Source organism: Melopsittacus undulatus, chromosome 1, assembly GCF_012275295.1.
Source record: "Melopsittacus undulatus isolate bMelUnd1 chromosome 1, bMelUnd1.mat.Z, whole genome shotgun sequence".
NCBI classification, from domain to species: Eukaryota; Metazoa; Chordata; class Aves; order Psittaciformes; family Psittaculidae; genus Melopsittacus; species Melopsittacus undulatus.
The window spans coordinates 93,522,632-93,535,137 of NC_047527.1; the positions used below are offsets into that span (position 1 = coordinate 93,522,632).

At 38.8% G+C, this 12,506-nt stretch overlaps 1 protein-coding gene across 2 annotated transcripts in view; it reads left to right on the forward strand.

Moving 5' to 3' along the window:
* CDKAL1 (CDK5 regulatory subunit associated protein 1 like 1) overlaps window positions 1-2,833 on the forward strand; it is a 392,981-nt gene extending 390,148 nt beyond the window's left edge. For both annotated transcript variants that reach the window (XM_031049673.2, XM_005149870.3), the window contains one exon: window positions 470-2,833. In XM_031049673.2, the coding sequence (XP_030905533.2) occupies window positions 470-676 (207 nt within the window). In that variant the 3' untranslated portion in view covers window positions 677-2,833. The remainder of the gene's footprint in view (window positions 1-469) is intronic.
* The last annotated feature ends 9,673 nt before the right edge of the window (window positions 2,834-12,506 follow it).

The window sequence follows — 12,506 nt, forward strand, 5'->3', positions numbered from 1 at the left end:
ACTGGGCTGGCATACCAGGAGACGATGATTGACTTTAGAAGAGCCCTGCTGTGCAAAGGATTGTTGTGTTATGGTCCCCTTTATCACTGGCTAGACATTTCTTTTGAAGAACCCAAAAATGGGAGAGTAGTGAGATAGCAGAAAAATTAAAAGAAATAAAAAAAAATAATCATCAAACAACTCTCTGATGACATTGAGGTCTTGAGATTTGTTTCTGTTGCTAACAGCTTCTCTGATTTGGCAGTTCATTTCATGAGAAAGACTGACTTTGGATGGCATTGGGAAGATTTCTGTATAAAAGCTTATGACCTGATGATGATGCAATGATAGTTGAATTGTTGCTTAACTTGAAAAGGAACATTAATTTGAACCTCAATATAAAAAGGAGATTTTATTTGTATTTGGTATATACAGTCTAATATATAATACCTAACACAGTTGCAATCTTAATATGTGCATTTCTTCACAGGAGTTCAGACATGCACCACAGAATGGCACAAACTGGAAAGCTCACCCTTCTGCTGAGATCCCAGTGAAAACACCACTCAGCTCATGGGTAGCTTTGCAGCTCCCATGGCAACAAGAAGGAGGTGGACTGAAGATCCTGTCTGTCAGCTTGGCTCTACTGGCAGCCCTTGTTATGTTTTACTACGGTGGAATGAAAACAGAACTGTGAACTGAATGAGGCATTTATGAAAACAATAAAACTGCTGTTTAAAATCTTCAAAGGAAACATTTTTACCAACAATTCCTTTTTTTTTAATTAAAAAAGTTATTTTAAATTGAGCAATAATTTGTACTCACCCTATGCCTTTCCTGACATTTGTAGCAGAGAATATTAATAACCTCTAGAGAGACCTCTCTTGCTAAAATTTGAGATCCTTGGCACAACAGTTTGTTGCATCTTTCTTCCTTTTTTCTAAAATTATGCAATGTTTGCATTGCTTACTCATAACTGCTGTAGCAGGTAAAATTGCATGTAGTTCACGAGAAATATTTCCATTGAGTGATATTGGTGATCTTTTATGGGCAGAACATTTAAAGCTTTCTTAAAAATTTTGCTTAGTGCAGTGTTATGGTTTGATATGTGTCTTTTTACATTAGAATCAAACTGTTGGGCCATTAAAGTTTGTCATTTGTTGCTGTTTATTTTGCTGTCATGTCTGAAAGAATTTCTGCCCTGCTCTTTTGCCTCTCTCAAATTCGCGATGAGTTACTACGTTGTGTAAATAGAATGAGAATTATTTTTTACTTAGAAATAGTTTTAAAGATACCACTTTTTTATCGTTGAATGGGAATATGGAGTTCTGGTGGCAGAGATCTGTTAAAAGATGGATTTAATACTGTGTAGATTTAGTATAATGCTCAGAGAACTACACGAGTTTTGTATTGGCTGTGCATTGCATTGTGCTGTGTATAAGACAATATTGCTCTGTTAGTGAAGAGGTTACATTTTACACACTGCAAATTTCTAATTACTTTCTTCAGGCCATTTTTGTCATGACAGGATCTCCACACATCTTGAGATTGTGCTAGTCAGCCAGGAACTGGACTCTGTGTCCAGCTCTTCTCACAGATGACTGCATGATATTGTTCATTCGCTCGTGCATTGTTGCTGAGCTGTCTACATGGCTATTGTGGTTTAACCCTGGTAGGCAGCTAACATGAAGCCACTCACTCACTTCCCTCTGGTGGGATGAGTGAGAGAATCAGAAAGTTAAAAGTGAGGAAACTCATGGGTTGAGTAAAGACAGTTTAATAGATAAAGCATATACTGTGCACACAGGCAAGGCAAAGCAAGGAATTAATTCGCTACTTCCCATCCACAGGCAGATGTTCAGCCATCTCCAAGAAAGCAGGGCTCCATCACACGTAACAGTTACTTGGGAACATACCATAACTCAGAGTGTGTGTGTCCCTCCTCCTGTTTTCCCCCCACCTTTTATTGGTGACATGATGCCATATGGTATGGGATATCCCTTGGTCAGCTGGGGTCAGCTGTCCCGGCTGTATCCCCTCCCAGCTTCCTGTGCTCCCCCAGCTTACTTGCTGGCAGGGTGGTGTGAGGAGCAGAAAAGGCCTTGACTGTGTAAGCACTGCTCAGCAGTAACTAAAACATCCCTGTGTTATCAACATGAGCTTTGTCACAAATCCAAAACATAGCTGCATACCAGCAACAATGAAGAAATTTAACTCTATCCCAGCCAAGCCCAGTAGAGTGGCTGTACAGTGCAGATGAATAATCCTCTAGGATGAATGCTTCCTACTTTGTAAAGTGAGGTTTCATAATAATTACAGACAATTAATCGGGAAGTTCCACCATGATGCTTTCAGTACAGCCTGTAAATTATAACAACAGATGTAATTGTCTTCAGGAAGTCAGCTGTGTAATGACTTGAATATCACATTTCTTACTGCAGCCACTGAAGGTCATGAACAAAATTCATGAGATTTAAAAACAAAAACAAACAAAAAATTAAACACCCCCACAAAACCAAAAACCAAAACACAACACAACAAAAACCGACCACCCAGAAAACACCAAAAGGAAAAAACAACTGTGCTTTTGATTTGCTACTGTTTGGTTGATTTTTTTTTTTCCAGGCCTTTCTGTACAATCAGGAATATGTAACAATCAGTAATTTACATTTTTAACAACTCTGAAATTCTCAAAAGAAGAAAAAAACAGCAAAACATTTGTCTCTGGGAGCTAAAATTTTCAGGAAAATGCCACATGTCGGAAGGTTCTCAGGAAAACTATGAGTTGACAAAATCATCATATGTGAGCCAAATTTTTGCATTTGATGGGAATAAACTATGCAGATATGTTCTATGCCTCTAGCACTCTGTCAGCCACTCTAGCTTATCTAATCATAGCAATTACAGACTCATTGCATCAGCTGTTATAGAGATTTACAAAGCTTGTGATTTAGATTCTGTGCATCATTGGCTTCAATGGGACCAGCTTATTTTCTTAGAAACAATGCAACATACCAAAAGAGGACAAAGAAGATTTTGTAAATGACATTGCCCACAGATGCAGTATATTCTTAAACTGAACTTTAATCTGGTAAGTAGGAAGTGTTGTTGTCAAGTATTTTATTATCTTCCTTTAGATTTTGAGAGGGCTTTTTGACACTGTGTATTGCAGCACAGTAGAGTGTTTGCCATTTGTTTCTGTTTATTTGCAACTTAAGCTCTCAAAGCCACTGAGCCGAACAAGTCAGTTCTGGTCAAACAGCTCATCCTGTCCTTCAGGCAAAACCCAATGTGCATGCTGCCTGGGGCTACCGTTGCAGGCAGGGAAACCTTAGTGAGCATAGAGTAAACTGTAAAAGTACATCTACTTCATGGAATGGATTGACCTGAATACATTGGATCTGTGATTTTTTTGGCTCTCTGAATGGTTCTGTCATGCTAGATCGTGTTTCTAATTTTTACATCAGCATTATGTTTGAGGCCTACTTGCACCAAGCATTCTCTGCTTGCAGACCACCAGAACAGGTGAGAAATCTACTGCGCTCCAAGTCAATGAGGTCATTGCAGAAGTTTCCCCACACTCAGTTGATGTCACTTTTACACGTGCATGAACATACCTCATCACTAAAGAACGTGTCTGCTAAACACCAGTCTACATACAATGCCTTTGTTTTTTTTAAAGCAAAATAGAATCTAATTTCCTTTGGTGCCAAGTAAGCCTCGACTATTTTTCTTCAATGTCTGTGGTAGCTCTGAGTTCTCTTTGGATGTTTTTGGTGAGGAATCTTGCAAACCACAAGACTTGAATAGCAAAGACATCTTAAGTCTCTTCTGACCAACATTAAATGCACACTTTTTATGTCCTGCTTGCGCATGGTTTTGGATGCTGGAGGCCTTTGTTATTTAATCTTTTCATCATAGCTTTCTAGTAATGGTACACTTGTTTAGAAAAATAATATAAAATCAAAGAAGCAGTTTATGTAAAGCTTGTTCTATAAAGCAGGAGAGGAAAAGGAGGAGGTACCTTTTTGAGAAGAGTTCATCCACCTCTGTCACATCATTGCCTGCACATCTCTGAACATCTGACAGTTTCTGTTAATCTAGTTTCACTCCCCAGTTCAACTTCCCATATGGAAAGCTGGAGTGATGTCTGAATAACAGCAAGTAATATCTGAAGTGGCAGCAACTGGCAACTCTGACATTGAGCTTGGCTGTGGCCATTACCCAGAATCCTTCCACTCTTCTTGAGAAGCAATTACAATTTCACAGGTTGGAATTAAAATTCCCTGCGGTATGCAATAGAGTAACTGAAACTGTCAAAGTGATTTCAAGCTGCTAATCTCTTGGTGCTCGAAGAGTGAAAATAGAGCCCCTCATACTCAGGCACAGATCTGACAACTTAAAAAATCCAGCCTTCCACTGCATTTAAATACATATGGAGAGTGGCTTGATCTGCTCACAGAGGATATCTGTAAAGATGTTACGTCTATGAACATTTGTGTGTTACTAACAAGTCTATCTTTTTTAACTTTAAGATGTGTGTATCTTCAGGGACTAAGACAAATATAAAAGAAGTCTTGTGCAAAAACTCTGAGAATTTGGAGGAGAGAGTAGGCATGTGCCTGTCTGTGTGAGGCTTACTAAAATCTTGATTTGTGTATTTTCATACATGTAGTATTTTTTTGCTGGAAAAATTGCTTGCAACTTTCCAAAATTTTATTTTCACATATTTATGCCCCACATTTTATTTTGAGTGCACTGGGTTTTATTGTATAGATAGGAACAAAGGGCATTTAGGAATCAAAAACAGAGGGAAAGTGTGAGAGGCTGTAAAGCTAGGGTTCAAAATACAAAATGTTAGTGCAAAGGCTGTGAAGTGGGTTTGAACTAGGAGAGAGAGCACACAGAGTTAGGGACTGGTTGCAAAACACCGTTTGACTTGTTCAGAGGCAGGGTTCATCCACCAGATAATGAAGATTAGAATGATTGCTAGAAAGTATTTGTGCAAATACCATTAAATGTCTTTTAGTTGCATATTTCATTCATGGATGCACTTAACTTGAAATGAATGCTTATTTCTTTAAAGGAAGATGGTTTCAGTGGCTGGTAAAAGAGAGATGAATTATGAGTAGTCCTATTTTAATTTTAAAGAAGCCAAATCTTAAAAAAATAAAAAAAGAAAAAAACCCCAAGAAAACTAAAACAACTGTAACAAATGATCATGTCCCCTACACCTGTTGGTAACCCAAAGTCTGTTAATTCCCATGGTAAGCTACAGATTCCCATGGTAAGTTACAGATTTGGATCATTTATGCTGTAGATCTTCTTGTGCTATGTTGTGATAAGTTGGGTGTTTAAAGTCATGGAAGTGCCTGTGTTCCAGTCAAAAAGCTAGTCAAGCTGATGGCAGAAAAGATCTTCATACCTCTTTGTTTCACTGTTCCACACCTCTCTCTCGTGCCTTTTCACCATGTGTGCATAGACTTCATTCCATAACTCACTTCTCATTCAATGTCAGGGTTTAAAGAACACATAACATGTTTAAGTTTCCATATGGTCCTCTTCAGAAAGGAAGGTAAGGAAGGATATGTGGTCCATTGATGAAGGTGGTACCATGATCAGAGAGCATGAGAAACTTGTGCAACATTATAACAGCTACATCATCACCTAAAATAAACCATAAGGTCTCTTTTGCATCCTTATCTTTCACTACCTGGAATCGTTAGTTGCTCCCTCTTAATTATCACTCAGAGTAAACTGTATTTCATAGGTACTCCTGGAAAAATCCAGAGTGACAAAATTGCATGCAGATTGAAGTACAGGAGTAATGTAGACTTAGATGTGCAGGTATATGTAGTCCTAAAAAAACAGCGGTACAACATCATACACCACTGTATTCACAACTGAGGTTTTTCATGGGATCATAGTTACCAAAATGCAAATTCCAGGTATTAGAATCCACCCACGTTCACAGAGCTACCATTGAATAGGAGATGAGAGGAAAGGAGGGGAGGGGATTGTGTGTGGGGAGAAACAACCATGAGTAGTTATGTTTAAGTACAAAATAGTGTTATTTAGTAGCTGCATTACCAGAGATGCATTAGCAGTTCAGAAGAAAGCTAAATACTACACAGTGACATCCCAGATCTCTTCTTCACACTTTTTGCTACTTTCTCCTAAATACTTAATCTACATTCCAGAGAAATGAAAAGCTCCCTGAAAAAAAACCTAAACAGACCAAGAGGGCAAAAGTCTGCTTTTTGATTGCTGTGATTTAGCATATTTTCCACAGGGCAGGAGAGGCAAGGTGTGTGAATCACGTCATGTGAATGGAGAAAGAATAAGATTTTAGTATCTTTTTGACAACCTTTACTTTATTGGAAACTATTTAGCAAGGATAGCCATTCTTGAAAAGTGGTGTTAGCACGATATCTTACAGAGCACAGTTTGGCTTGGGTGGTTTGCTGAATGCTGCTTGTAGGTAATGGAGTGAAATTCTATGCTGATGACCAGAGCGTAATGCAGATTTCTGCCTACCACTTGCATGCTTTGAATGTCCCATCTGTTGTTGAGTGTGAGAACAGGCTAGTTGTGCTTAACTGAGCATAAAATGTTGTGTCTACTCCCTTCCTGGGTGGTGTTTGTTGGGACTGGTGTACAAATGGTTAGTTGGCAATGGGTTACAGATTACAAGAGAAGCTTGGAGATGATAAAATGCACCAGAAAAGGGCCATGATTAGCATAGAGTGTGAGTTGGAGAGCTGAGAGAAATTAATGTGCTGAAATTGTGACACCATGGGAAATTTGACTTTGCATAGTTAGGATCTCTGTAGTATGATCTGAAGAGTAAAACTTTCATGGTGCTTGGAAGGCTTTGCTGCACAGACCCCCTTCCCAACTGCTTATAGCTCTTCAGGTTACTGTGGTGTGTTAGAGCAGCCTGTTTCACCACACTAGCTACTGCATGCTAGTATCACAGTTGGAAAAAAGCAGTCTGGCTCACCAGGCCTCTCTCTGTGAGCTGGGCACATACAATTTTATGGAGGAAGGCACTTCCAACTAGTCGTCACCTATCACCCTGTTTTGTCAGAGCATTAAATTTTGTATTACAGGGTAGGGCAAAAGAAACTTGCTCAGTCCAATGGCACTCAGTAAATAATACATGCTACTTAATGATTGCAAGCTTTGATTTGTTTGGTTTTTAAGTATTACAATTCTATGCCTTCCCTGTAAACCTGCATTTTCTCTTATCCTTTCTTCCTTCCTTCCAGCTGCTTCATCCAAGCTATCAGCACCTCATTTTGCTTTATGGAAGATGATGTGTCTTCAGAAGAGTAAGTATTGGTCTGAGCAAGGTGGTTGCTTCTCTGAAAACAGGAATGCTGCTGCTCTTGTGAAGCTGATTTGCCAGAGGTATCAGTACTTGGAAGCTATCATGTTGTGGTGTCTCTGCTTTAACTGGTAGCATCTGGTTGATGTAGCCTTTGGGTTATGTCAGAAACTCCTATTTGCTAGTAAGCAGTACTAAGAGACCTCTTGTGTTATATTATTTTTAATGTTGCAAACCCCAGAAATCTAGTAATTTGAAGCAAGAAATAAAATACATCATTGATGTCAGTTGAACCTATTAAACTTGATATCCAGTAGCAGCTTTATGAGCCGTAAAAGTCAACATGTAGCAATCACTAACTACAAGATCTCTGTACAAGAGATTATAAAGGGCCGTGTGTGACATGGTCTACAGAGTATTAGTATGAGACAGTAGAAGGAAATAAAGAGAACAGGTTACTGAGTCAACCCCACAGATAACCAGTAACAGAGAGAAGGATGTTCTTTCTCAAGGGACAGTTTAATCTCCAAGTATTACGGCAATATTAAGGAAATAAAAAAGACAGATAGCAGCTTGGTTATGCTGCAGCAGCCTTAATTTGCTTCTGTCCTGCTTGGATTGCTTAGTAGGCAGAAAGGGCAATCTGAATGACAGTTTCCAGCAGAAGGATAAAGCAGAGCCTAACAGCAGTTAACAGCTTTGGCGCTGTGAGAAATAAATTATTTGATAGGAGTTTGAACCTCCTGCACTTCCATATCTCCTCCCCATGCAGCTCTAAAGAGAGACACCTCCTCATTTTGATTTAGTTTTGTTTGCCATATTTTCCCTGTGAGCACATATTCATATTATCAAACCTTTGCTATTTTATCTGAAATAATACAGAACAAAATAATTCACTTATAATCATGTTTTTAAAGTCAGGCTTGTTTGTGTTTTGTCGCACATCTTGTGAGCATAAATCAGCCAGCACCTTACTTGTAGGGGGAATGGGATTAATTTTTGTATTGATTTGAACCTAAACAGGAAGTTCTCAGTTGGCCTGTGGAGCACTACTAGAGAGATCAAGAAAATCATGCCTAGTAGGCAGTCAATTTGCTATATGTACTGTCTCTATCTACAGATTTGCTGGGATTAAATATTAAAATTGTTGAAGCTAACTAAATCCACTGATAAGTTTTCAGTTTCCGCCAATTTATAGTGTTGTTAAAATCAGACACATAGATAATTTGATAGCCTTGCTTTAGCATATATCTGCTGTAAGAGTTACTGCTGCAGGACAGTAGCATTATATGTTGCTTTCACTATGTGCTCAGTGGAACATTTGCTGTGCAATAACATAAACAATAAGCAGCAGATAAGAAGTTCCTAAATTTTGTAAAGAAGAGGCTGTCTCATGCCTCTATCCGAACATTCATGAAAAGATGTAGGAAAAAGTAGATTCTGAGTTCAGAAAGTTTGTTCTAGAATAGCTATCAGCTGTATTCCAACATAAATTCTGTGTTTGGCTTAACAAGTCAAGTCATCATCAAACATAAGATTTCATGCCATTATAGACAGCTGGAGGAACTCTTCTCTTTCCCTACCTCATAGCAGCAGCAGCAGTGTGCCACTATAGAGGTGGATGAGCCTTAGATACATACAGCAGTATGTCAAACAGCACAGAGCTCCCAGAGCCAGCCTTTTGTTACCTATGCTTCTTTCCACAGTCATTGAAAGACATTTGCCATGTATCCTGCAGAAGCCTTATATTCTCTGATGTCCTTTGATGAGCTCAGAAGCACTTGTGAATGTATTCTGCAGTAATCCAGGATTACAATTCCATCTTTCTGAATCACAGCAGAGAGAATAAACTATTTCAACCTTTCACATCAAAGTTGTTGTCATAAGAGGGTTCAATAGTATATTTCCTGTTCTTGCTGCATACACTGCTGCAAAAGTTGAGTCATCAGCATATAAATACTTGGCCTCAGAATATGATTTTTTTGTGTGTGTGTTGATTAGCTGCCCATTTAATTTCTCTTTCTGTACTTATTGACTCATCAAAGAATAATGAAATTGGATTGCTGTCAATAGTACTTTATATTCGTGCAAGTGTAGGAATGCTGAGGGAACTCATAAATACTATCTTATCTGCCAGGAAATCCATGAAACTGAAATTCTAGTCTTGCCCATTCACAGTGGTAGTTTGAGCAAAAGACCTGGAATAGTTTTGATAATAAAGCCTAATGCTGTGGACAGCCTTGCACTGTGGTCTCTAATGGTGTGCATGTGAGCATGGAAAGTAAATGAAAGTCTGCTGCATGGAGGGAGCATGTTTTGTTCTGTTTTCTTGAAATGTTTAGCAATCTGGCCCACACTCACTTGACAGGTAGAACTGACAAGGTCTGCTTGCCTAAAAAATGACAGTGTACTAACTAGTCTGATTTTCCAATTGTCAGAGTTCAGTTATCTAGACATGCTATTCATGTTTCAGGCAGTAAAAACAAGCTGGTGTGATGGCCAAAGACAAGCATAAAACTTTTATTCTCTTTGGCACTCTGTGGTTGGTTGGAAAGCAAAAGTTTCGGCCTTATGGAAGAGGAATGCTGTAGAATGCTATATATGGTTCTTCCCATACCTTGCAATTGTCAGTATGGGACAAGCTTTAAACAATATAAAAAGCTAAGCAAAGGAAGAATTTTAAATAAACTGTATTCCCTTGTGTGGTATGATTCTTAAAGTAAGATGCATTTTAAGAGTTATATCTATGAAAAGGCCAATTATGGTATTTTGCTTGCTTTTCTCTCTTGTATGTTTGTTTTGTTACTTTGGTGGTTTTTTTTATCTCGTGTTTCCCCTCAGTTCTTGGCAGATTTAGCATTTTCATTTCAAAATACAATAGCTATGTATGGTCCTCTTTTGATGATAAATTCTGAGTCATAATAGTTTGTATAGGCTGAAGCTGATTTCACAGAAACTAGAATCAGTGTGGCAGCCTCAGAGAGTGGCCCAAACAGATTTAAACTGAGGCTGCTGCCCTTCTGTCCTACCTCCTTCTATCAACAGCTTTTTTTTTACAGAGGCTACCAGAAGAGTATTTCAGGTAGCTGATCCAACTGAAACAGGTTTTTGAAGTGGTCCATTTTAGCTGGTTCATATCACTGAACGGTCTCACTGTGCGTGAGCATCTTTGCAAGGGAAAGGCTGGTTCATATTGGTTTGAGCTGCCAGAGAGCCACACTTTGGGTCAGAGACAAGAATTGTTTGGGTCTTACAAGCTAAACTGCTTCTTGCGGGTACAGCTTTGGAAAGGTTCTTACTTTAATGCTTTATTTCAATTGCAGGATTGCAGTAGCATGCCATAGCCACAGAAATATGTAAGTGAACACTGTTGTGCAAGCACTGTAGAGCAAAGCTATAAAGTTGTTGTTTGAAGACCTTGACCAACTTTGGAGGTCAGGTATGCTCAGGAGCTGCAGAGCTAAGGTCATGGCCCACAGGGCAGGCAGGATGTTGCTGAACTACATGGTTTACTTCAGTGATCTGCTCTGATCAGCTCAGGATTAGTGGATCATAAAGGACATTTAAAGAAGTTAGTGTTCACCTGTCCCCTCCCTTAGGCTAGTAACTCTCCTTTGTGAACACATTCATAATATGACTTATCTTTCCCTTTTTTTTTGTCTTTATGGAAGCACAACATGCTGGTTGCCTTTCAGGAAGTGCTGTTTATGTGGGTAGAACAGACTCATGTTTCAAGACTCCCAATCTGTCTCTTTTGTTAGCTGTAGAAATCACTTTAAAAACCAACTGGCATGTGAGTGGGTGGGTTTGGTTGGTTGTGGTTTTGGGGATTCTTTTCTTTTGTTGCTTATTTTCCTTATGCACATGCTGCTAAATTTCTATTTGTTAAGGAAGTACAAAGGAGGAAAAAGTGAGTTCTGCGTCATTTCAGTTTGCCTTTGTGCTTAGATCTGGTCAGAGCCAGCTAAATTCTGGGCAGTCAGCAATGTGGGTAAACATAAAGCAGATATCTAGAAAGGGACTTGGAGCTTTAATGTCACATTAAGACTTTGTTATAAACTTCCACTTTGAAGACTTGCAGTATGACACATGCAAAAACTTCCATTAAAGGCTCTCATGAGATTTGTTACCAAATGTTAGCAAAAACTCAGCAGGACATTTCAAGGGGTACATGCCAAAAGTTTCTGTCATGCATTTGTTGAAAATGTCTTTAAAAAACCCCCAAACAATTAGTGTAAAGGAGGAAACACTCTACTTGCACCAGAATGATATTAAATGCAAATTTGATTTCTGGGAGCAATTTAGGAAAACAATGACTTTTAGTGAGAGCTTAATGGAAATGTGTGAGAACAAAAATGGTCTTTGCTTGCCTTTCTGTCCACTGCTCCAAAAGTATGTAGAAAGCAAGTGAATAGATGTTTGAATTGTGAAACACCAGGAAAAAAACAGTTTATCATCAACAACCTTAATGGATTCTTACAGGCATTCTGCTACTTCTAACACTATGCTTTTTATTAAGTCTTTTGCATGAATTAGCTAGCAGTCATGTAAGTGTACATACACTGACTATATATTCTGATATTTTTTTATCTTCCTCCTGTTGATTCTGTAGTATTGGCTTGAGAAGGCTTGCATGAGTTTAGGAAGAGGAAAATAAGGTTAAATAAATGATACTGTGTCTTGTTCTAAGGCTCTGAAATCCTGTTTCTTCAATTTCTTGAAACAAATGCCCCAGCTGGGGCCAGCGAGGGAGAGAGCTCTTCCTCTTGCCCAGGCCTGCTTGCAAGACAAATGGGTCCATTGTTTCTGAGGTGTGCAAATATCACCGGTCCTGGGAGGTCAGGATTGCACACACTGAGTGGGTGCTTAAAGAACTTGGATCAAATACACGTAGAAGATTTTGAAGATAAGGAGTCAGTAATGATAAGACTTGTGTACTCTCTGACCATGTTTTGGTGGTACAATGAAAACACAAAGCACTGATCTTGTGTAAACTTACTCATTCTGCTAGTTCAAAATATGTTGAGGAGTTAACTTTCTACCAGTAGGCTTTATGCCAGATAAGGTATCATTTTTTTTCTTCCACAGCCAGCCTCAAAACCTAGTGCTGCCATAAGCTTTCTGTCATTTACTGACCAAACTACAGAAGCCCAGTTCTGTACTTACGCCTGACATGATGCATGTGTGCTGTAGGTAA